This window comes from Canis lupus, chromosome 22 (genome assembly GCF_003254725.2).
Source record: "Canis lupus dingo isolate Sandy chromosome 22, ASM325472v2, whole genome shotgun sequence".
NCBI lineage: Eukaryota > Metazoa > Chordata > Mammalia > Carnivora > Canidae > Canis > Canis lupus.
The window spans coordinates 3,050,805-3,073,546 of record NC_064264.1 but is presented as its reverse complement, the minus strand read 5'-3'; the positions used below and the strand labels follow the sequence as shown (position 1 = coordinate 3,073,546).

The 22,742-nt window shown below is 33.1% G+C and overlaps 1 protein-coding gene and 1 long non-coding RNA gene across 5 annotated transcripts in view; one reads left to right on the top strand and one right to left on the bottom strand.

Moving 5' to 3' along the window:
* The window catches only part of LOC112678901 (uncharacterized), a 72,579-nt gene extending 57,856 nt beyond the window's left edge, over positions 1–14,723 (bottom strand). Inside the window, exons 1-2 of the long non-coding RNA XR_003147968.3 lie at positions 14,551–14,723; positions 11,912–12,084 (exon numbers count right to left, since the gene is read on the bottom strand). This is a non-coding gene — a long non-coding RNA (uncharacterized LOC112678901). The remainder of the gene's footprint in view (positions 1–11,911; positions 12,085–14,550) is intronic.
* The window catches only part of RB1 (RB transcriptional corepressor 1), a 145,340-nt gene that overhangs the window by 58,797 nt on the left and 63,801 nt on the right, over positions 1–22,742 (top strand). For all 4 annotated transcript variants that reach the window (XM_025478314.3, XM_049099222.1, XM_049099220.1 and 1 more), the window contains 6 exons: positions 1,242–1,329; positions 5,541–5,657; positions 6,903–6,959; positions 7,047–7,078; positions 7,161–7,237; positions 8,348–8,544. In XM_025478314.3, coding sequence (XP_025334099.3) covers positions 1,242–1,329; positions 5,541–5,657; positions 6,903–6,959; positions 7,047–7,078; positions 7,161–7,237; positions 8,348–8,544 — 568 coding nt within the window. The remainder of the gene's footprint in view (positions 1–1,241; positions 1,330–5,540; positions 5,658–6,902; positions 6,960–7,046; positions 7,079–7,160; positions 7,238–8,347; positions 8,545–22,742) is intronic.

Genomic DNA, 22,742 nt, shown 5'->3' with positions numbered 1-22,742 from the left:
GATTTGAGAATAATCAGGGAAAGTTAAAACCATAAAAATATATGAGTTTGCCTGAAGTAAAAGTATAGTAGCAAGAATGGCTGCCTAAGGGCTGAGCCCTAAAGAGTGTTAGCATTTAAGTGCTAGAGAGAAGTTAGGGAGAATGAGGGGGGGTGCCCAGAGAATGAAGCCAAAAAGACCGAGGGAGGGAATTTCCAGGAAAGTGCAGGTGTTTGAGTGTCACATGCTTCGAGGAAATCAAGTATCAGAACAAGTGAGAAAGATCTTTTGGTGTCAGCAGTTATTTGTGGCTTTAGTCATTGTGGCTTAAGTGGATTAGGAGACGTACAAGTTATCGAAGCTATCCTATTTGAAAGGTGAGAATGTATAAATATCAGTTGAGAGAGATATAATAGTTTGGTTTAATAATAAGGAAGATACCAAAATATCAGGGATATTTGTCATCTTTTTTCCTAAATGGAAACTTTCACCAAAAGAAGTTGAAAACTTAAAGACAAGTTCTTTTTTCAAACTGAGCAAATGACATCAGTTCTAACTTTTACTGAAGTCACAAAAAAGAAAAAGAAAATACTCACTGAACATGTTTGGTAAACAATATTTCAAGAATCTTTCAGCCATAAACATTCTATAGTTCTTTGCATCAATAAACAGTACCTACCGTAGCAATGTACTGCTACTCCAAAATTTAAACATTATAATTCACTGTACAACACACACACACAATTACAGAATTAAATAAATCTTAAGGGACTGACCCTATTTTATGCTTTAACAGTGATGACTTCTAAAATTATGCTTTCATCTGAAGACCTCTGTTAAAGTCACATGCTTCTTCATTTGAATTATGGTATATCCTACTGTCTTTATTTGAAAAACTTTAATATTTAATTGTAGCAATCTTTTCTTAAAATTATCATTTTGATACTAGTTTATATGTTTTCTTCTTAAAATATTAATTTGGCCAATTAATGTTTTATTAAAGTAGTTTTATTAGTAAATAAATGTGTCAGTTCCTTAATTATGAACTTAGTGATTATGGAGCATGTTCTTTAAATAAAATGAAATTCCTTGTAAGCAACAGTAAATGAAGGGTTTTGTAAAGTCTTATTTCAGAGAACTTCTTAAAGATAATTAGGAAATAGTGAGATTGAAAGATTCATTTAACTTGTGAAATAGAAACATTTTGTTTATTTGTTTTCCTTCACTGCTTAATATTTCTTCCTGTCTTTTTTTTTCTCTAGGACCGTAATGAATACTATCCAACAATTAATGATGATCTTAAATTCAGCAAGTGATCAACCATCAGAAAATCTGATTTCCTATTTTAATGTAAGCCATAAGTGAAACATTGTTATTGTGTTATCTTCACAAAGAAATTTGAAAGTAAAGTTAAAATACTGAGATTTAAAAAAAAAATCTCCCAATGGACATGTCCTTGTCTATCATCTTACTTCTTGCTTTTTTGAACCCTCCAGATTAATCATGGATACTATTGTTTTATTTTGGTAGTGTTATTTTTAGATTTTTTTCTTGTTTGCTTTTTGCCTTGCTCATCATTTTTTCTTGCAACTTAGACCTCATTTCTGATTTCATTTTCTTTCTTCAGTTACATACTTTAATAATTCCTCTAGTGAGGATTAGTTTGGAGTGAACTTACAAGGTTTTTGTTTTGTGGGTTTTTTTGTCTTAAAGTATTACTCTTGTTTTTTGTAAGATAGATTAGCTGAATCTCAGTTCTAGATTCTTTCTCTTAGATATTTGTAGATAATATACAATTCTTGGTTCTCCTTGTTGCTATTTAAGAAATCTGTGAATCTAACTGTTGGTTTGTTTTGTATCTTTTCTCTCTGCTTTTAAGATCTTTTCTTTGAATGTGATATTAGGATTTAACATTTGTCACATCTCTACAGTCTTTCTTATATTCAGCCCATTTTTATTTACATTTCTTGCCTGGACTTGTGTGCATTGCAGTTTGCTACGTCTGTAGACCTGAGTGGTTGGTATCTGAAGGGCCCCTGCTGTACAAAAAAGGGAGAGAGAAAAGATAATGAAAACTAGCATCTGTGTTACTTGCTTGCTTCTTCACTCCTTATTTAAATTCAAATGAGAGTTAGGACTCATGAAATCCTTATCCATGGAAATTGGATAAGGCCAGGAGAATTATTAAAATTTGGCTTATTCCAATAACTGTGTAGTTAACATTTTATTTGATATCATAACCTGCCTATGGTTTTGTCATGTTCTGTTCTTCTTGTTTATATGCCCCCCAGGAATTAGCAAAGTAATTTCTGTCATCGTATTCATAATTGTGTTGGCTCAGAACTGATTTTGTTTGTCCAAATTGCATCAAGTTCCTTCTATTTATGTATTATCTGGAGCACAAGAATATTTCCCAAACATGGCTACTCAGTAACTTAGAACTTTTAGAAGGGAAAATGATAGAAGTTGTAAGAATGATAATCTCTCTCTTCTCTTCTCTCTCTCTCCCTTTTTGTTTTATTTTGTTTTGTTTTGATTTCAACTAAATTCTAGTTAACATACAGTGCAATATTGGTTTCAGGAGTAGAATTTAGTGACTCATCACTTACATCCGACACCCAGTGCTCTTCACAACAAGTGCCCTCTTTAATACCCTAAGAGTCTCTTATGGTTTATTTCCCACCACCCACCCCGCCCCTGCCCCCTCTCTCCCTACCCCTAACACTATCCCCATAATCTCTCTTCTCAAATAAACTTTGAATATTTCCTACAACATTTTGAGGATATAGGAGCTCTTTTTTATTTTGAAGTACTTTAGTTTGGCAGGAAATTCTGCCTCCAAGGCATTCTCTGGAGCTTAATGTAAAGTTTAACATTAAATGAAGTTTAACAGCTTAACTGAAGTTTCACGTAGACTGCAGATTGCTTTCTCTCAAGAGTGGGCATGTCTTGAAGATCAGTAAGTTTTTCTTTGAGTTTCCTTTTTTATTAGTTCAGGGTTTTGTTTTGTTTTTTTAAATAAATGCTGTCTTTATTTTTTGTAAGTAAAATCTTAGAAGCTCTAAACATTTAAATGGATGTTTTGGTAACAATGACCTTATGAAAGGGAGTGTTTTTTTGTTACTGTTTCTATGATACATGTGCTGTTTTCTTTTAGGTAGATAGGATTATTGATTTTATAGGATGTGAAATTTTTTAATGACAGTGTTCAGATTTCAAAGAAAATTATTCTTAGTTTTGCAAAGTTAATAGTATTTTGAAGGTATTTGATCTCTAAATATTATAAAAATAAAGTCAACCTTTGGTTGTAGCTGAAGAGAATCAGGTTTTTAATTTATTTAATAGATTATAGTATCAATTACAAGTATTTTAATATATCATAATATGCGTTTTAGTAATCTTGTGATATATTTTAGTTATTACCATATAGCCCCACCCCATATGATTCATGTATTGAAACTTCTTTTGTAAGCATTTCTTTATCATGTGTTTCTGAAGAGGTAGCTAAATGATTTAATAATTCTTAACTTTTTGAAAGCAGAGTTTGAAATTAAGAAATGCTACCAAACTCAAATCTTAGTTTTATCTTTATTATTTGTATTTTAGGATAATGTACATCCCAATATAACTCTTAATTGAAAATAATTTTTACTCGAGAATATGAGATTCTTTTTATTTTAGTAGTGGTATTATACTTGTTTCACTTTTAGGTTTTTTTTTGTTGTTGTTGTTGTTGAGTATAATTGACATACAACATTTTAGTAGTTCCTTTTTGTATTGTTGATGGTTTTTGTCACTGTGCAGAATCTTCTTTATTTTGATGTAGTCCCAATTGTTTATTTTTGCTTTTGTTGCTTTTACTTTTGGTGTCAGATTCAGAATATCAGATCTTTAAGACTGATGTCAAGGAGCTTATCTCTTTTGTTTTTTTCTAGGAGTTTTATGGTTTCAGTGTCTTTAATCCACTTTGGGTCATGTTTTGTGTATTGTGTAAGATCGTGGTCAAGTTTTATTTTTTTCATGTGGCTATCTACTTTATCCAGGGCTGTCTACTGAAAAGACTGTCCTTTCCCCATTGTATGTTCTTGCCTTTTTTGTCACAAATTTATTGACTATATACATGAGTTTATTTTTGGGTTCTCTGTTCTGTTCCACCAATCTTTGTGTCTGTTTTGTGCCAGTACCATACTGTTTCATTACTGTAGCTTTGTAATATAGTTTGAAATCAGGCCGTATGATGCCTCCAGCTTTGTCCTTTCTCAAGATTGCTTTGGCTATTGGGAATCTTTTGTTGCATACAAATTTTTGGATTGTTTGTTTTATTTCTGTGTAAAAGCCATTAGAATTTTGATAGGGATTGCATTGAATCTGTAGATTGCTTTGGGTAGTATGGACATTTTAACAATATTAATCCTTCCAATCCATGAGCATGGGATATCTTTGCATTTATTTCTGTCTTCTTCAGTTTCTTTCATCAATGTCTTATAGGTTTCCATGTATAGGTTTTTCACCTCCTTGCTTAAATTTATTCCTAGGTATTTTATTCTTTTAGATGCGATTATAAATGGGATTGCTTTCTTATTTTCTCTTTCTGTTAATTCATTATTTATGGATAGAAACTCACCTGATTTCTGTATATTGATTTTGTATCCTGCAACTTTACTGAATTTGTTTATTCTAACAGTTTTTTTGATGGAGTCTTTAGGGTTTTCTATGTATAATATCATGTGATAAGTTAGTAGACGTAGTTTTACTTCTTCCTTTCCAATTCGGATGCCTCTTAGTTTTCTTGCCAAATTGCTTTGGCTAGGACTTTTAATACTATGTTGAATAAAAGTGGGGAGAGTGGGCATCTTTGTCTTGTTTCTGATTTTAAAGGAAAACCTGTCAGCTTTTCACTGTTGAGTACAATGTTAGCTGTGGGCTTATCATATTTAGCCTTTATTATGTTGAAGTGTGCTCCCTCTTCTTCTATTTTTTGGAGGAGTTTGAGTTTTGGTATTAATTTTTTTAAATGTTTAGTAAATTCATCAGTGAAGCTGTCTGGATCTTGACTTTTGTTTCTTGGGATATTTTTGAGTATTCACTCAGTCTCCTTACTAGTCATCAATCCATTCATTTTTTCCATTTCTTCATGGTTCAGATTTGGTAGATAGTATGCTCCTAAGAATTTATCCTTTTTTTTTTAGGTTTTCCAGTTTGTTGGTGTATAGCTGTTCATAGTAGTCACTTACAATCCTTTGTATTTCCATGGTATCAGTTTGTAATGTCTATGAGGCTCTTTTTGGTGGGTGGAAGGGCTAACAAATCTGTTCTTTAAGTTAGCAGCAGAAAATTTAGATAAAAGGGATTTTTTTGTACTTTAATATTTTTTAGTCACTAACATCCTAAAATGGAATTCTTTATGTTCCTCTTATTTTCAGTAGTTGTTTTTACCTAGTTTTTGTGGAGGTGTTTCCACAGTATAATTGAAAGCGTAAAGTTATATCTTATAGGACAGAAAGTGTTAATTCTGATTAAACGGTATCCTCAACATTGATTTATGTTTTTCCTCTTTAAAGAACTGCACAGTGAATCCAAAGGAAAGTATCCTGAAAAGAGTGAAGGATGTTGGATACATCTTTAAAGAGAAATTTGCTAAAGCTGTGGGACAGGGATGTATGGAAATTGGATCACAGGTAACTTGAGTTCAGTTTGATTACTGTCACTATTTGATAAATAATTTAGAATGAAATATCTTTCCAAATTGTAAAAAAATATTATAATAGTATTTGTCCTGTATTGGTAGATTCTGTATCTTGGCTGCCTGTGTATGCTGCTGTTTATGGAAAACTTTATTTTACAAAAAATACCCCTTACACCATTACAGAAACCAAAAGTAAACATGTAGGCAGTTTTAGAAAAAAATGTAGAAATTTAAAAAATATCAGTACAAAAAAATTAAAATCTTTGATGCTATTAAATTTTTGGTATATATTCTTTGGCTTCTACATATATGAATATTTATGATGCATATACTTACATGAATGGGATCATATGCATGCTATTTCAGGGATACTATTGAATGAAATTAGTTTTATTATTACTGTTCTTATTTCACAAAGTCTAATACTAATATATTGGATAAAAGTATGGGCTCTGAATCAGAACCTTGGGTTTATATCTGGTTCTACCATTTATGAGCTTCATTTAACTTCTCTGAGATTCAATTTCTAAATTTGCTCTGCTTTGTTGTGTGGAATTAGGTAACATATAAAAACGTGTTGGAAAACTAATCTAGATACTTTATTTCAGTGTAGTGAAGTTATATTTTGATTTTGATAATATGTTTTAAATATTTTTAAGTCTTTTTTGGTTGTATATGAAATTTATGCTTATGATTTGAATGAAGGAATATGGTTTGTATGTATCTAAAATTTAGTTATTCTTTGAACTAATGAGAATTATTTATTTGATTAAAACTTTTTGCTGATAAGATCAGTTGGGTCTGATTTTTGCCTTTGCCAGTTTTATGGACAGGCTATTCTCAGTCTTGGGAGAGTTATCCTGAAAATACATGTCCTAGGCCACAAAGTATTACATTAGTATGTAAAATGGGTAAAATAGTACCAGATGTATAGCATATCCTCTGTGTGTGTGTGTGTGTGTGTGTGCGCGTGTGTATGTGTGTGTCTCTGCTGAATGATGTAGACCGAAGTGAAATTAAGGAAAACCAAGAACTGGACTTTCCTTCTTGATAATTTATTGGGAATGTTAACCACCATATTACATGGAAGTCTTGAGTTTTAGACAAGGTAGCTTTTGTGATCTCTTAGTGTTCATATTCCTAAGAAGTATCAGAAATGTATTTCAGGAGAAGCCTTCTTAAAAATTAATAATTATGGTTTTCTAAATTAGTGGAATCTAATTTTTTTCTTTTGTAGCGATACAAACTTGGAGTCCGATTGTATTATCGAGTAATGGAATCCATGCTTAAATCAGTAAGTTAAAAAGAACATAATAGAAAAAAAATTTAATGCTGACACAAAAAAGGCATCAGGTAAACTTTTTTTTTTTATCTGTTTTAGGAAGAAGAACGATTATCCATTCAAAATTTTAGGTAAATTCTTTAGTTTTAGTAAAATAGTTCCTTCTTTTTATAAAAGTAAATGTTTCAAAATCATTCTTTTCTTTTCCTTTAGCAAACTCCTGAATGACGACATCTTTCATATGTCTTTGTTGGCATGTGCTCTTGAGGTTGTAATGGCTACATATAGCAGTAAGTTAAATTTTAGTAAAAAAAACATTTTTGTTCAATTTAAAGTTAAAAAAATTTATCTAACGTGGAGTTTTTTGGGGAGGAGTGGAGTTGAGACAATATGTGTATGTTAGATCAGTATATACTGAAGAATGTAAGTGGTCACATAAATCATTTAAATGGGTTATTATCTGCATTATTTCAGGTAATCTTGGAAATAGTACTTCACTAGGCTCTTATTCTGGGCTATGCTGAGTCCAGGAAATGTGCCTATGGAAATCTCTTCCAAGAAAGGAGATTTAAATTTTCAAAGGAGTACTAACAAGTAGCATTTATCTGTATGGAAATGTATATCTGCTATAGATTCTATGGTCATGAAACCAAAGGTTAGAGCTAGAGTCCACCAGATATACAGAACAGAGGCCACTCATGGTGTTTTTTGAAAACATGATTTTAGACATGTATTGTTTGGCAAATGTTGCAAATATTAAGAATTTTGTTTGCACAAACAAAAGAAAATTTACCTAAGGATACCAATATATAATAAAAGAGATATATGGAAAGCTATGAATCCTCATTAATAACCAAAAAACGCACATTTTAAAAAGTTACCATTTTCTAAACAAATTAGCAAAATCTTAAAGAATCCTTCCCTTCCCACATCAGGGATTAATGAGACGTTAAAGTGGATATGCTAATGCATTGATCTTTAGATATTAAACCTGTTCCTGATATAAATTTAGAGTATTTAAACTTTTGAAAATTTGATGTAAGCACGAGCCCTCTATTTAGGAAAAACATATGTGCAATATGCTCAAAATTTAGAAGACTATTTCTTATGAGTCTATGGAAAGAATTCTGCTCCTGGGGTGCCTGACTGGCTCAGTTAGTAGAGCACACAACGTTCCATCTCATGATCATGAGTTCAAGTCCATGGTGGGCATGGAGACTACTTAATATAAATTTAAAAAACAAAATTAAAGAAAAATCTGCTCTAAATAAAAATTTTTGTTTAGCTTTTCTGCTGTTTTAGCTTTAAAATTTTTGTTTGATAAAACCTTCCAACCTAAAAATACGTAATTCGAGGCTTAACATTTCATACCTAAGTTACATTTTTTCTTTCATTTTTAGGAAGTACATCTCAGAATCTTGATACTGGAACAGATTTGTCCTTCCCATGGATTCTGAATGTACTTAATTTAAAAGCCTTTGATTTTTACAAAGTGATTGAAAGTTTTATCAAAGCAGAAGCCAACTTGACCAGAGAAATGATAAAACATTTAGAACGATGTGAACATCGAATCATGGAATCACTTGCATGGCTCTCTGTAAGTAACTAAAATAACGATAAATAATAATTTATCTAAAATAAATTAAAATAATTAAAGATATGAATATGCAACAGATATGCAACAGATAACAGTTGTCTGTTAGTGAGAGGTATTTGTTAAAATTTACCTCAACAGCAAATATGCAATTTAATGAATATTGTAATTTCAGTGTATAGCCCAAGTGGAATATTAAATGGAGTTTTCTTTCATTTGGGCTCCCCAGACCATCTGATACAATGATTTATTTAGGAATAGCTTTACTTAAAACATGGTACTTTAAAACAAGAAAACAAGAATTCCTTAAAGTATTTGAGCTCTATATTTAAAATAGAGGTGTTGTGCTTGAAAATGTAAATGCTGTTGAATTCAAACAAAATGGTAAAAACTGAGATTATACTATTTAGATGATTTAACAAAGTATAATATTCTGGTTCAATTTATTTGTATTTTTTTGTTCTATCATTAAAAGTAGTCTAAAATCTACACTATTGTTCAATTATAATTATTATTTATAGCATTATAAGAGCACAAATCATATTCTCTAGGTATTCTGTCTATAGCATATAAGCTATTGATAAGGCTTTTGTTCATAAAGATGGCATTTGCTGTGGAGTAATAGTAAAATACTTATTTGAAGTTCTGTCTTATGCTCTTTAAATCTGCATGGTTGGGTAATACTTTGTGACTCATAAGATTTGCAGATTAATATAGAGTTGGTTTCTTTTGAAACTGTGTTGCATGCTAAGCTTACAACTTTTCATGTAGAAGTGACAGTGAAAACATTTAGGATTTTAGTTACACTAGAATTCTAATGTGTACATGTAACCCTTAGTTTTAATTTTTTGATGTTTTAAAAACTTAATGACTAAAAGATAACTTATTTCTTAGTGTTTTCTTGCACTGCTGTATGGACAGAGTAGATAAAATAGGAGAGAAGAAAAGGAAGTCGACAGAAAGCCATTGCATTGCTATAATTGAATTTAGTAACTCTTATTATGCACAAGCTTCTACTTTATAAGAAAAGGAGTGGTTAGGAGAAATCTAGGGGATTTCTGGGGGATTAAATGACAAAAATGAATCAATAGATAAATAAATATAATAAATAAGAAGTACTTTTCAGAGGCTGATGTTCCCTCTCCTTCTAGAGATTGGATTTAAGACATAACTGTATCATATGAAAGTGACGATTTTCATTTCTTTTAGAGAATTGTTTTTTTTTTTTTTTCCCTCAATACACATCTGCAGCATGGCTTGCATTGGGGTAGACATTGTGAAAATACAGAAAAGACATGGACTCTGAAAATTGTGGAGGAAATGGTAGAAATTTACTGTTTATAAATTGCCTCTGTTCGAGCCTGTTTAGTTCAATTAGTGGATTCTAGGATTCTAAATACTATCCCTTTATTTTTGAGAATTTTTGGATAAAAAATGTCATGCCCAAAGTCTGGAGAAGTGTATAATTTATTAATAAGATGTGGAAGTCATAAGCCTCTAAACTTAAATTCTAAATGTGGTTGGTATCTGTAGGGGATAAAATTATAGGTGATTTTTATGGTCATATATTTTTAATGTTTGAACTTTTAAAAAAGTTTTTTTACTTTTTTAATCATTAAAGGAATAGGGTAACTGTGAAGATGTCATACAATACAAATAGAATACTGTGAATTTTTCCTATGAGAATAATTGACATTTTATTTTTTTAAGACTATTTATTTATTTATTCATGAGAGACACACAGAGAGAGTCTGAGACACAGGCAGATTTAATCCTCCAGGAGAAGCAGGCCCCATGTAGGAGCCTGATGTGGGACTCCATCCCAGGACTCCAGGGTCACGTCCTGGGCCGAAGGCAGTGCTAAACCACTGAGCTACCCAGGCATCCCAATAATTGACATTTTAGTGAAGGTACATACCATAGATATATTTGAGCTTTCATAGACTTTTTTTTTAAAAATCAAAGTGTGGCATATATACAGAAAAGTATGTATTACAAGTTTATAGTTTGATTAATTTTTCACAAATTGAACACACCCATGTTACCAGCACCCAGGTCAAGAATGAGAGTATTTTGATTCTGTATCACAATAAGAATTTTTCATTAATCTGTAGATTCAAACAGTATTGTTTACCTAGGGAAACATCAAGTGAGGTACTACTTACTTTTTCTTTACAATAATTTAATAAAAGAAAGAACATCATCATGTTTTTAATGGTTGCACGGGGAAGGTTTCCAGCATCTTTGCTTCACCATATTAAGAAATAATAAATCAAGAACAGAATAACTTAAAGGGAAAAGCACACCTTTCTTTGTTTTGACCCCAGAGAGATTAAAGGGCAATATATAAGTATAAACTGCTAAACTATATAATATATAAGTATAAAATGCTAAATATATAAGTATATTGGAAAACTTGGTGAAATCTTGTTCTGTCAGAAATTTAAGGGAATTTAAGGTGATTTAGAGCAAACTATACCTCAAGGTTAGATTAAATGACTTCCAGATGTTTAGTCCTCTTAAATCTGTTAAGCAGTTTATAATGGCAGCAGATAATGAAGTGAGATTTGGATATCTTATTTTTAGTATATTCAAAATTCTTCAGATTTTTCTCAATAAAATCTTTATAAACCAAGGTACACCAGGTACTTTATTTTTTAAACGGTCTCTTTCTGAGGATAGTGTGGACTCTCCTATTGATCTCCCCACATCTCTAACTGCCGTAAGACAATTTCTGTGGCAGGAACCGGAGAAGTCTTTTTGAAAATGCAAATCTCATCATGCTAACTCAAACATAAACCTTCTGTGAGGAACCTGTGCCTCTGGTAATGGTGGAGGAAGACTCTATCGTATGATTCCCCTCAACAAAGACAGCTATAGAACCTCTGCATAATTTGGAAAGCAACTGCCCGAAATCTCTGGACAGAGGAGTAGGACACACTCTTCCGGAGAGAGGAGAAGCTCTGAGCCTGGGCAGGAAGCTTTTAGCCTGGAGCAAGGTGCCCTAGGCGAGGACGTGTAATAGGATGGGGAGAGGGGGCCAGTGAGAAGGAAACTGCAGGCTTTCTGGCCAGCTGCTGAAGAGAGTGGACTGATCCTGCTTACCCACTTCTGTGTGTGAGACCTGAGTTACTGCAGTGTAGTGGATTAGCAGCAACCTAATGGAAGATCTGAACTGAGCCAGGAGTTGCTAGTTGCTGCCCAAATAAAAACAGTTCAGGTTCAGCAAAAATAATTGCCTGCTTAAAAACAATGCTTAGTTGAGGAAAAAAAATAACAGAATACAATGTTTATTTGAGGAAAACATAACAGAATCCAGAATATTTACAACTTAACATTTATGATGTCTAAGATACAATTCTAAAATTACCCGACATATGAAGAAGGTCAGAGGAATCAGGTTTTTAGAATGGGAACTTGAGGTCAACTAGTTGATGTCCCAAGGCTCTCTTTTGGGAGCTTTGTCTCCTCCTGCTTTCTTCTGTCAGCAGTTCAGAGTGTGGTCTTAGACTCCCTGGTGTCCCCACAACCATTTTAGGGAATCTGCAAGGTAAAAAGTATTTTTATATTGCTATTAAGATGTTACTTCTCAAAAAAAAATGTTACTTCTCTTTTTTACTCTGTTGACATTTATACTGATGATGTAAGTGTTAGCACCTTTGCAGGTATCAGAGCAGTAGCATCAAGCTGGCTAGTCGCCATTGTATTCTTCACCACCAAAAACTCCCCGTTAAAATAAAATATAGAACATATCAGTTCCATTTAAGAATGCCATTGATGAACCAGTAAGACGTATTAATTTTCTTGAATCTCCATTCTCAAGCACATGTCATTGAAAACAACTGACAATAAACATTGCAAGTGTTTATTGCAAATTTGCAAATTAGTAGCAAATTTTGAGTTTACCAGGGAAAATTAGAATTTGGTTAAGCTTATATGCACTGTAAGCATGACAGCTTCCCAGTACTTCAGACTACTGATGAGATCAGTGGTATATTAATAAATGTGACTTTTTGATACAGTCTAGAGATTTGTCTATGTTTGTAAGATCTCCATAATTTAGTGAATCAGTATTTCCAAAAGACCAATTCATCATGTTATAAAGTTATGTAAGAAATTTATTCAAAATTTAAGGTAGACCCAAATAAAATTTAAAAAAATATTCATACCATAAAAAATGAAGCTCAAGAAAGACCAACAGATTTTAAGGTCTCAGAATATGAAAAGTTTCTTTTTCTTCATTAATATTGTTCCCAATTCCACATTGCACCTAACCTTTAAGGAACTATAACTTGCCAAGTTTTAGAGTAGTGTAAAAAAAAAAATCCATTATTACCTGAAAACTCTATTGAAATATTCCTTTTTCCAACTACATATTGTGAGGCTAGATTTTCTTATATAAGCTACCAATATTTTGTTGTTATTGCAACAGAGTAAACATAGAGACAGATATGAGAATTCAGGTCTTTCTTTTAAGCCAGATATTATTAGATTTACGAGATTATAAAACAGTGCCAGTGTTCTAATTTTTTTTGTTTTGAAAAATATGATTATGCTAACATATAATTGGTTTATTTTGCTTATTACACCCTTAGAAATTTTGTTTTAATTTAAGTTAAACTTAATTTTACTTAAAAATTACTAACACAATAAATATTGTTAGATATAACTCAGATGAACAAAAACTTTTGGGCCCTAAATAATTTTAAGAATGTGTAAAAAGGAAAAACAAAAAACAACAACAACAAAAAGAATGTGGAAAAAGTTACGAGTCCATAATGTTTGAGAATGCCTGCCTTGTATTCTCTTCTCCATTCAGTTGTCTTTCACTATAACTCACACAACCATGTTTGTTTTTTGCTTGTCCCTAAGTCTTTGTTCACTTCATAGGTCCCACTTAAAATACTTTCCCCTGCCTTTTTTATTTACCAGAGTTTCAGTTCTACTTCTACTTTGTTTTTCATGACCATTCTAGTCTATAGTCTTTCTTCCTCCTTTACAACCTTAATGTTTGTTTATACTACCTAACTTTAATATAAACTTTATATTTTATTACATGTGCATCTCTCATGTTAATTGAGTTAATGTAATAAAGTACTCAGTAGTATCTGGCATATTATGCATTTGGCAATTACTAATGTAGTTAATAAGTGGAAGTGAAGGATATGTAGGTAGTGTCATTCATTAAAATACATGGGATCAGATGAAATTTGCTTGGAAAGATGAATTTCATTTGATTATGTTGAGTTTGGGGTGATTGTAGGTCATTCAAGTAGAGATGTCCAGTGGCAGTTGAATATGTGTGTCTGGAGCTAAGGAAAGAAATATAGGGTAGGAATATGAACCTGGAAGCTGCTGGCACCTATATAGTAATAAACGTTACCACCCTTATTGACAATTTATTTCATGGCATGCATTGTGGTGAGTACTTATTTTAATATCATTTAATTTTTATAATAATTTTTGAGGTAGTATTCTAGATGAGGAAATCAGTGCTTAGAAAGAACTTCAATAACTTGTCCAAACCACAGAAACTAAAAGACAGAGCTGTGGTTTGAATCCTGGTCTATCTGGCTCTGAAACGGTTAATCTCTATGTTTTTTACCAAGTAACTAAAGTTTGGGGAATGGATAAGATCACCTAAGGGGAAAATGTAATACCGTAGTTCCATCTTTCTCTGTGGCGGATGTGTTTCAAGACCCCCAGTGGATGCCTGAAACCATGAATAGTATTGAACCCCTTATGTACTGTTTTTCCTATACATACATACCTGTGATAAAGTTTAATTTATAAATTAGGCACTGTAAGAGATTAATAACAATAACTACTAATGAAATAGAAAAATTATAACTATATCCTATAATGAAAGTTATGTGAATGTGGTCTCTCTCTCTTTGCAAATTATTTTATTGTACTATAGTTACCCTTCTTGTAATGATGTGAGACGACAAAATACCTATATGATGAAATGCAATGAGGTGAATGACACAGCGTTAGGCTGCTACTGACCTTCCGATGATCCAGCAGAAGTATCATCTGCTTCTATACTGCAGTTGAGTATGGGTAACTGAAACCACAGAAAGCAAAACTGCCATCAAGGGGGGCTCCTGTATAAGAAGAGAAGGTGCCTAAAGATAGAATCATGAGGTGCTCTGACATTTAAGAGCTAGACAGAAATGAGAAACCTACAAAAGAGATTGAAATAGAACTGCCAGAGAGATAGGAAAATCAGAAGTGATGTCATAAAGAGAAAGCATTATAAGGTCTGAGTGAATGCTTGCTGTTTAAGATGCGGTAGGAGCAGCCACTAAGAACTGAAAAGTATTCATTTGAGCAACAAGGAAGCCGCTGCTGATGGTAGCAAGGACTATTCATAGAAGTGGTGGAGGCAGGAGTAGATTGCAATGGAATTTGGACAACATGTGAATGAGGAATAAAGTGGAGACAGTGATTATGGGTAGCTTTTCCTAGAGTCTTGTCTGTGAAGGGAAATAAAGATACAGCTGTCAAGGATGTGAGGTGGCGGGAAGATGATTTTGTAACATGGGAAAGGTAGGATTAAATGTGGATGGAAAAGAGCCATTAGGAGTGTTCTGTGTTGCAGGATGACACGTTAGTGGCTTAAAACAACCATTTTATTTTGCTCATTCTGTGGGTCAGAGATTTGGGAAGAGCTTGACTGGGCAGTTCCTTCTTGACTGTGTGGTGTCAGGGATAAGATTTACTGTATCCATGGTGCTTCCTTTTTTTTTTTTTTTTTTTGTCCTTTTTAGAAAGAGAGGGGTTTGGTTTTAGGATAGTCATGCTTCTTACATAACAGCTGGGTCCCAGAAAGCTTCTGAAAGGACTGTAGCTGGAAGCTGTATTCTGTTGGTGAGAGCAGTCACAGGGCCTGTCCAGATTCAAGGAGCCCCCTTGAATAGATCTTATCTCTTGTTTGAGGAGAGGCAAGGTGGAAAGGGAAGTATTTTGTGGCAAAATGGAAAGAATGGAAGCAGTTACAAGTAAGGTTGTATGTGGGAGCCATGGCAGAAAATGAAGAGCTTTCCATCTAATGGCCTTTATTTATTTTTAATAAAATAGAGCTGAGTTAATTTGCTGAGGATGGATTGATGGGGTGGAGTAGAGAGTGCAAAGTGGCACAATCAGAAGTTTGAGGATAGTGGACACAATTTGGAATTGTTGCTGAGGAGAATAATAGAACTGAGTGATGAAAGACAAGAGGATTATCCAGCAGCACTGGAAGAAATTTTGAAGGTAGAAGTTTTAAATTTGTAGTGCTACCCACTCTTTGTGGTGGCATTATTCTTTCCAGCATCATCTAACAGCTAGATGGAAGATTAGAAAAAAATGAACAGCTAGATTGACTCAGGATCTTGGGCTTTGCCTACACAGATGCAGTAGTGATAATCTGGCAAATAAGGTGAGGAAGTTGGTCAGAGTGATTAAAGTGATAAGGTTTGTAGTTTCAGTTGCATAGCGGGCATAGGAGGACAAAGTAGAGGTTTAAAAAAAAAGCAGCTTTTAATGAAATTTAATAGAGAATAAGAGAACTCAATTTTATATTCCAGAGCTAGAGCATTTTGGATAGTTTACTGTATTCTGAGAAATAAGCTTGGGAGCACGTGAGTGATTGGGAATGGAAATGAAGACCATTGGAAATGAGGAGGTCAAGGGACCAAGAGGCTGAGTGAGAGAGGAAGTCCCTCAGGACAGGAGGTAGAGAGAGAGGAGGAATGTGGACGAGGGACCGACCAAAGGCTTCGATGCTTGAAGAGGTTCTGGACCTCTGAAGCAGACAACTGCTTGGTCTGATATTAGTAAAACCACTCCAGCTTTCTTTTCATTACTAATACTTTGGCATATATTTTTCCTTTCTTTTATTTTTAACCTATTTGTGTCTTTATACTTAAAGTAGGTTTCTTATAGGCAGCATGAATGTTTTATAGTTTTCAGGTACAGATCTTTCATCTCCTTGGCTAATTTTATACCAAGCTATTTTATTCTTTTTGTTCCGATTGTAAATGGACTTGTTTTCTTAATTTCTCTCTCTGCAGCTTTTTTTTTTTTTTTAAGATTTATTTATTTATTTATTCAGAGAGAGCGAAAGAGAGGCAGAGACACAGGCAGAGAGAGAAGCAGGCTCCATACAGAGAGCCCGACATGGGACTCGATCCCGGGTCTCCAGGATCACACCCCAGGCTGCAGGCGGTGCTAAACCGCTGTGCCACCGGGGCTGCCCTCTCTGCAGCTTTTTAATCAGTGTATGGAAATGCATTCAATTTCTTGGTATTAATTTTGTATCCTGCACTTTACTGAATTCATTTATTCTGCTAGTCTTTTAGTAGAGTCTTTAGGATTTTGTATATATAGGATCATGTCATTGCACGTAGTGACAGTTTAACTTCTTCTTTACCAATATGGATATCTCATTTCTTTTTCTTATCTGATTGTTACAGATAGGACTTCCAGTACTACGTTGCATAGAACTGGTGAGAGTGTATATTCCTGTCTTGTTCCTGATAGTAGAGGAAAAGCTCTGCTTTTCACAATTGGGTTATGCTGTTATCTCCGAGTTTTTCATTTTTATCTTTTATTGAGATCTGTTACTCTCATCCCACTTTGTTGAGAGTTTTTATCCATGAATGAATGTTGAATTTTGTCAAATGCTTTTTCTGCATATATCTAGATGATCATAAGATTTTTTATCCTTTTTTGTGTTAATATGTTATATCATGTTGATTGTATCAATGTTGAACTGCTTTTCCGTCCGTGGAATAAATCTCACTTGATTTGTGGTGCATAATCCTTTTGATGTATTGTTGAATATGGTTTGCTAATATTTTGTTTAGGATTTTCAACTGTGTTCATCACGGATATTGGCCTATAGTTTTCTTTTTTTGTAGTGTCTTTGTCTGGTTTTGGTATCAGGAAAATGCCAGTCTAGTAGAATGTGTTTGGAAGCTTTCCTTCCTCTTCTGTTTTTTGGAATAGTTTGAGAAGAATAGGCATTAACTCTTCTTTAAATGTTTGGTGGAATTCATCTGTGAATGTCTCTTGTCTTGGACTTTTATTTTTTGGTAGTTTTTTGATTATTGGTTCTGTTTCATTACTAGTAATTGATCTCAGATTTCTTATTTCTTCTAGGAATTTAACCATTTCTTCTAAGTTGCCTAATTTGTTGGCTTCTAAGTTTTTGTAGTAGTCTTTTACAAGCCTTTGTATTTATATGGCATTGGTTGATACTTCTCTTACATTTCTGATTTTATTTGGGTCTTTTCTGTTTTTCTTGATGGGTCTGGCTAAAGGTTTATCAATTTTTTTATCTTTTAAAAGAACCAGTTTTTGGTTTCGCTGATCTTTTCTTTTCTTTTCTTTTCTTTCTTTCTTTTCTTTCTTTGTCTCTATGTCATTTATTTCTGCTCTGATTTGTCTGGGACTTTGTTCTTTTCTAGTTCCTTTGGGTGTGTAAGGTTAGATTGTATGAGCTTTTTCTTGTTTCTTAAAGTAAGCCATATGTGCTTCGGTTTAGTTTTCTTCATGTTTCACTTTCCTAAAGTTCTGGATTTGTGGACTTCATAGGTTTGATCAAATTTGGAAACTTTTGTCTATTATTTTCTTAAAATAGTTTAGTTGACTCCTCCCACCCCCTCCCTTCAGGGATTCTAATCATGAATGTATTAGGTGACTTGGTTGTCCCACAGCTCATTGATGCTCTGTTTTTGTTCTTTTCCCCAGGTGTTTTTCTTTTTTTCATTTTAGATAGTTTCTATAGCTATATCTTCAAGTTCATTAATTTTTTTCCTCTGAAATGTCTAATCTGCTCTTGTTTCCACCTACTGCATTTTTAATCTTAGATACTATATTTATCACCTTGAAGTTTTATTTGGATCTTTTTTATGTCTTCTATATCTCTCATTAACATATGCGGGTAAAAAGATATGTTTAGACTTTACCTTCTTGAACATATGGAATATAGTTATAATAACTTTTAAAGTTCTTGTCTATGAATTCTAACATGTCTGTCTTTTTAGGTCTGTTTATATTGACTGGTACTTCTCCTTTTTAATATTTTTCTGCCTTTTTTGATCTGCTTTATAATTTTTAAATTTAAATTCTATACATTAACATATAATGTATTATTAAAAGTAGAGTTCGGTGATTCATCAGTCTTATATAATACCCAGTGCTCATTCCATCATGAGCCCTCCTTAATGTCATCTATCATCCGGTTGCCCCATCCCCTCACTCCCCTCCCTTCCAGTGATCCTCAGTTTTTTCCTATGATTAAGAATCTCTTATGATTTGTCTCCCTCTTTGATTTTGTCTTGTTTTATTTTTTCCTCTCTTCCCCTATGGTCCAGTTTTGTTTCTTAAATTCCACATATGATGTGAGATCATATGATAATTGTCTTTCTCTAATTTACTTATTTCACTTAGCATAATATCCTCTAGTTCCATCCATGTTGTTGCAAATGGCAGGATTTTGATTTTTTTTTGATGGCTGAGTAGTATCCTTTTGTGTGTGTATATATATATATATACACCACATCTCCTTTATTCATTCATTAGTCGATGGATATCTGGGTTCTTTCCATAGTTTTGCTATTGTGGATGTTGCTCTTCTTGCTTTGTAATTTTTTTACCAGGTGCCAGACATTGTGAGCTTTACCTTTGGAGTCCTAGATATTTTCATATTCTTTTCAGTATGCTTCAATTGTGTTTTGGTACACAGTTTAGTTTCTTGAAAATAATTTGATCCTTTTCAAGGCTTTTGTTGTTGTTTTTAGATAAAGCCAGAACAATCTTTAATCTGTGCCTAATCTACAACACCCTTCTGAGTAGGCTACCTGATGTCCCATGCAGTAAAAGCTTTTTCCACTCTGCCTGGTGGAAATCAGAACTTTTCTTGGCCCAGTGTCAGCTTCTGGAATGATTCTGCCTTTCCAGTGGTTTTTTTTTCCTTGACTCTGGGTAGTTTCTATGCTCCGGTAGACTTGAGCTTAACCATCTGCAGGTCCCTGAAGCTCTCTCTTTGCAACTCTTTCCTTTCCATGGAACTCTTTCCTCTCTGATGTCCTATCCAACTAATTTTAGCTACCTTGGCTTCCTTGAATTCTGAACTCTGTTTTTTCTGCCAGGGAGACAGACATTGGGTTTATTTAAATTTATTCTCTTTGCCTTGTAGCCTGGCAGCTCTCTCCATGCAGTAAACTGAGGCAGTGGTTGGGCTTTACCATTTGTTTTCTTTCTCTTGGGGATTACTGTCCTTTGCTACTTGTTGTTCAATGCAGAAATCTATTGTTTGATTTATGTTGTTCAATTTTTTTAGTTAAGACAAATCCTATTTGTTCCTTCATCATCATAGCTGAAAGAGTTATACATAGTATTTACTCATAAAATTTTTATAAATATGTATATTTAAGGACAATTTAGGATACCCTAAATACTTTATTTCTATTTTCCTGTATTAAATGCATCATATCTTCTGAATAATACTGTTTCAGAGGAGTACTTACTATATGGAGATCATAGAAGTAGTAGTTATTAACTATTGTTTTAATTTTAATAAGTCACAAGAAAATTGAATATCCTTTAATTTGTTGCTGAATAAAGTTGACTCGTTAAAATGGATTCTGTCTTAATACTTCCTGTAGTCCCCAAACATTTGCAGATTTCTTCCTTCAGTTACATGTGTATTTGGCCAAACCACTTTTACATAGAAAAGATGTAAAAATTTCTCTTTTATTAGTTTTCCGAATTTTAAATGAAGGTCTGTTTTACATAGCAGCACAGTTACAACAAATAGCTTATATTTTTTTAGAGTCTCAATTTGATGACAAACTTTTTAAGCTTCTTCAGTGTTCTTTTGAAATGCCAAACTTGACAGGAAGTGAACACAAAAGGCAGAAAAGCCTGTGGCTCTGAAAAAGCCAAAAAGGATATCTGTTCTATATTTGTATGGTAGGTCATTAACCTCTGGTGCACTTTACACAAAGGTTTTAGTATCTACATTAGACATTGTTTTTTTTTTTAAGTTACATTTTACTGAGAGCTTTGTCTCAGGAAGGTGAGAGAACTGTAAGATAACGATTAAGTCAGTCGTGTAAAACACTTTTCTGAGACTATGGGTAAGGATGATGAAATAATATAATGCCATATATTGTATTTATACAGTAATCATGCTCTTATAATGGAAAATATTTTATGTTGGGTAATTTTATTTTTCCTAAGATTTTATTTATTTATTCATGAGAGACACAGAGAGAGAGAGAGAAAGAGAGGCAGAGACATAGGCAGAGGGAGAAGGCTCCACTAAGGGAGCCCAATGTGGGTCTCCATCCCAGAATCCTGGGGTCACCCTGGGCCAAAGGCAGACACTAAACTGCTGAGCCACCCAGGGATCTCCTATGTTGGGTAATTTTAAAAGCTCCTCATGAGTTATTTAAAATAACCATATATTTATTTTATATTTATTTATTTTTTTTGCCAGCAAGAGAAAATCTTTTTTTTTTTTTTTTAGAATTTTAAAAGTCTGATTCTTTCTGAAAGTATAACTAAGGCTTTAACCTTTCTCACTCTGACCCAATGTGTTCCTAATTTCTTGCCCTTAATTCCCATAAATGACTAGTAGCTTCTTAAGATTAAGGAGAATTGGTTTTATTAATCAAAACTGAAATTATTATTTTTGTTCTAAATACAGCTTTGCTTACCAATATCTATATTTTTACATTACTTTTCAAGTGATCCAGGCTTAAATACTGAGTATTCTTTCCTTCTTTTTCTCTATGGTTAGATACAGAGTCTTATAATTAAAAAAAAAAATATATATATATATATACATGTCTCTTAGATTTATTTTATTATATTGTTTTAAAAATTTTATTTTCATTTACATTTAGGCTCCTGTTTGATCTCCCAGCTTTGCTACTATTCTCCATTTAAGCTTTGGTGCCCAGTTAATATTTCTAAATGCTTATTCATGCCATGCTGTTGTTTAAAAACCTCCAGTAGCTCCCTGTTGCCATTCAGAAAAGTTTAACCTCTTTTCTCTGGTTGTGGAATCTGGCCCTTCCCCACCTCCCTTCACTATTCCTCACTCACTCACTATAGCTAGAGAGTTCTTTCATCTGTGGAGCAAACCGCATTTATCCAGTGACAGATACAGCTGCCTAAAGTGGGATATGGAATCAGAAGACCTGGTTTTAGGTCATGACTCTTTCATGTGCTAGTTAGTATTTTTGTCTTAGTTTCTTGCTTTGTAAACTGAGATAGACCAAAAGATTTGGGTTCTCCTAGTTCAAATATTTTATGTTTCTACAAAATGATTTAAATGTTAAGAATTATTCGCCAGTACTGAATGTAGATCCATATTCCTTTAGATTGCTTCACAATTTATAAAATATTGAAGAAAGATTCTTTATAAAAAGGTTACATAGAGGTCTCATTTCCCTGTTCTCCTTTAGCTCAGTTTTCCCCAGTTCTTTTTGGGCTACACCTGGTATTCTGTACATCAGATATTTTAAAGGACTTGTACTTGTCTTTGTGAGATATATCATGACATGGAAAATAGTCACCTTAAAGGAGATTGGCACCTAGTGGAAAAGTAAATTACTGTAATATATTATGAAATAAGATAGGCCACGAGGATCAGACGAGGGAGTAATTATATGTAGGTGGGAAAAGACTTGCAACAAATGTAGAAATGTGGAAAGACACAGAAGTAGGAAAACTTGAAATTAGACACAGTGGGGGAAATTATGGCCCAGCTTCAGCAATTGTAGATGAGCAGTTGTAGACTAATTTAGTCTTAAAGTTAGAGATTTTTTTTTTAAGTAAGAGTTTTTAATCTTGTTAAAAATGGAAAGCTAGTTCTATTAGTAAATGAAATACTCTACGAAAGTAAATGTACCATTTAATTTTATGCACTAATTAAAAATGGTGTGTGTATACCAAAAATATTTGTCTAATTTAATTCTCACAAATTCTTTGAAGTTGTTAAAAGTATTTTCATTTTATAAAAGTGGAAACAGGCTTAGGAAAGTTAAGTAATTTGTCTAAGATCACCCACTTGGCATTTGAACCTCCAGATTGGTTTGATTCCAAATTCCATGTTCATCTAGTAAAGTGCTCCTCTCATTGTGCTGCATTATTTCTGTTGATTCACACTGTTTTTATTACCACTATAACATGTAGTCAGG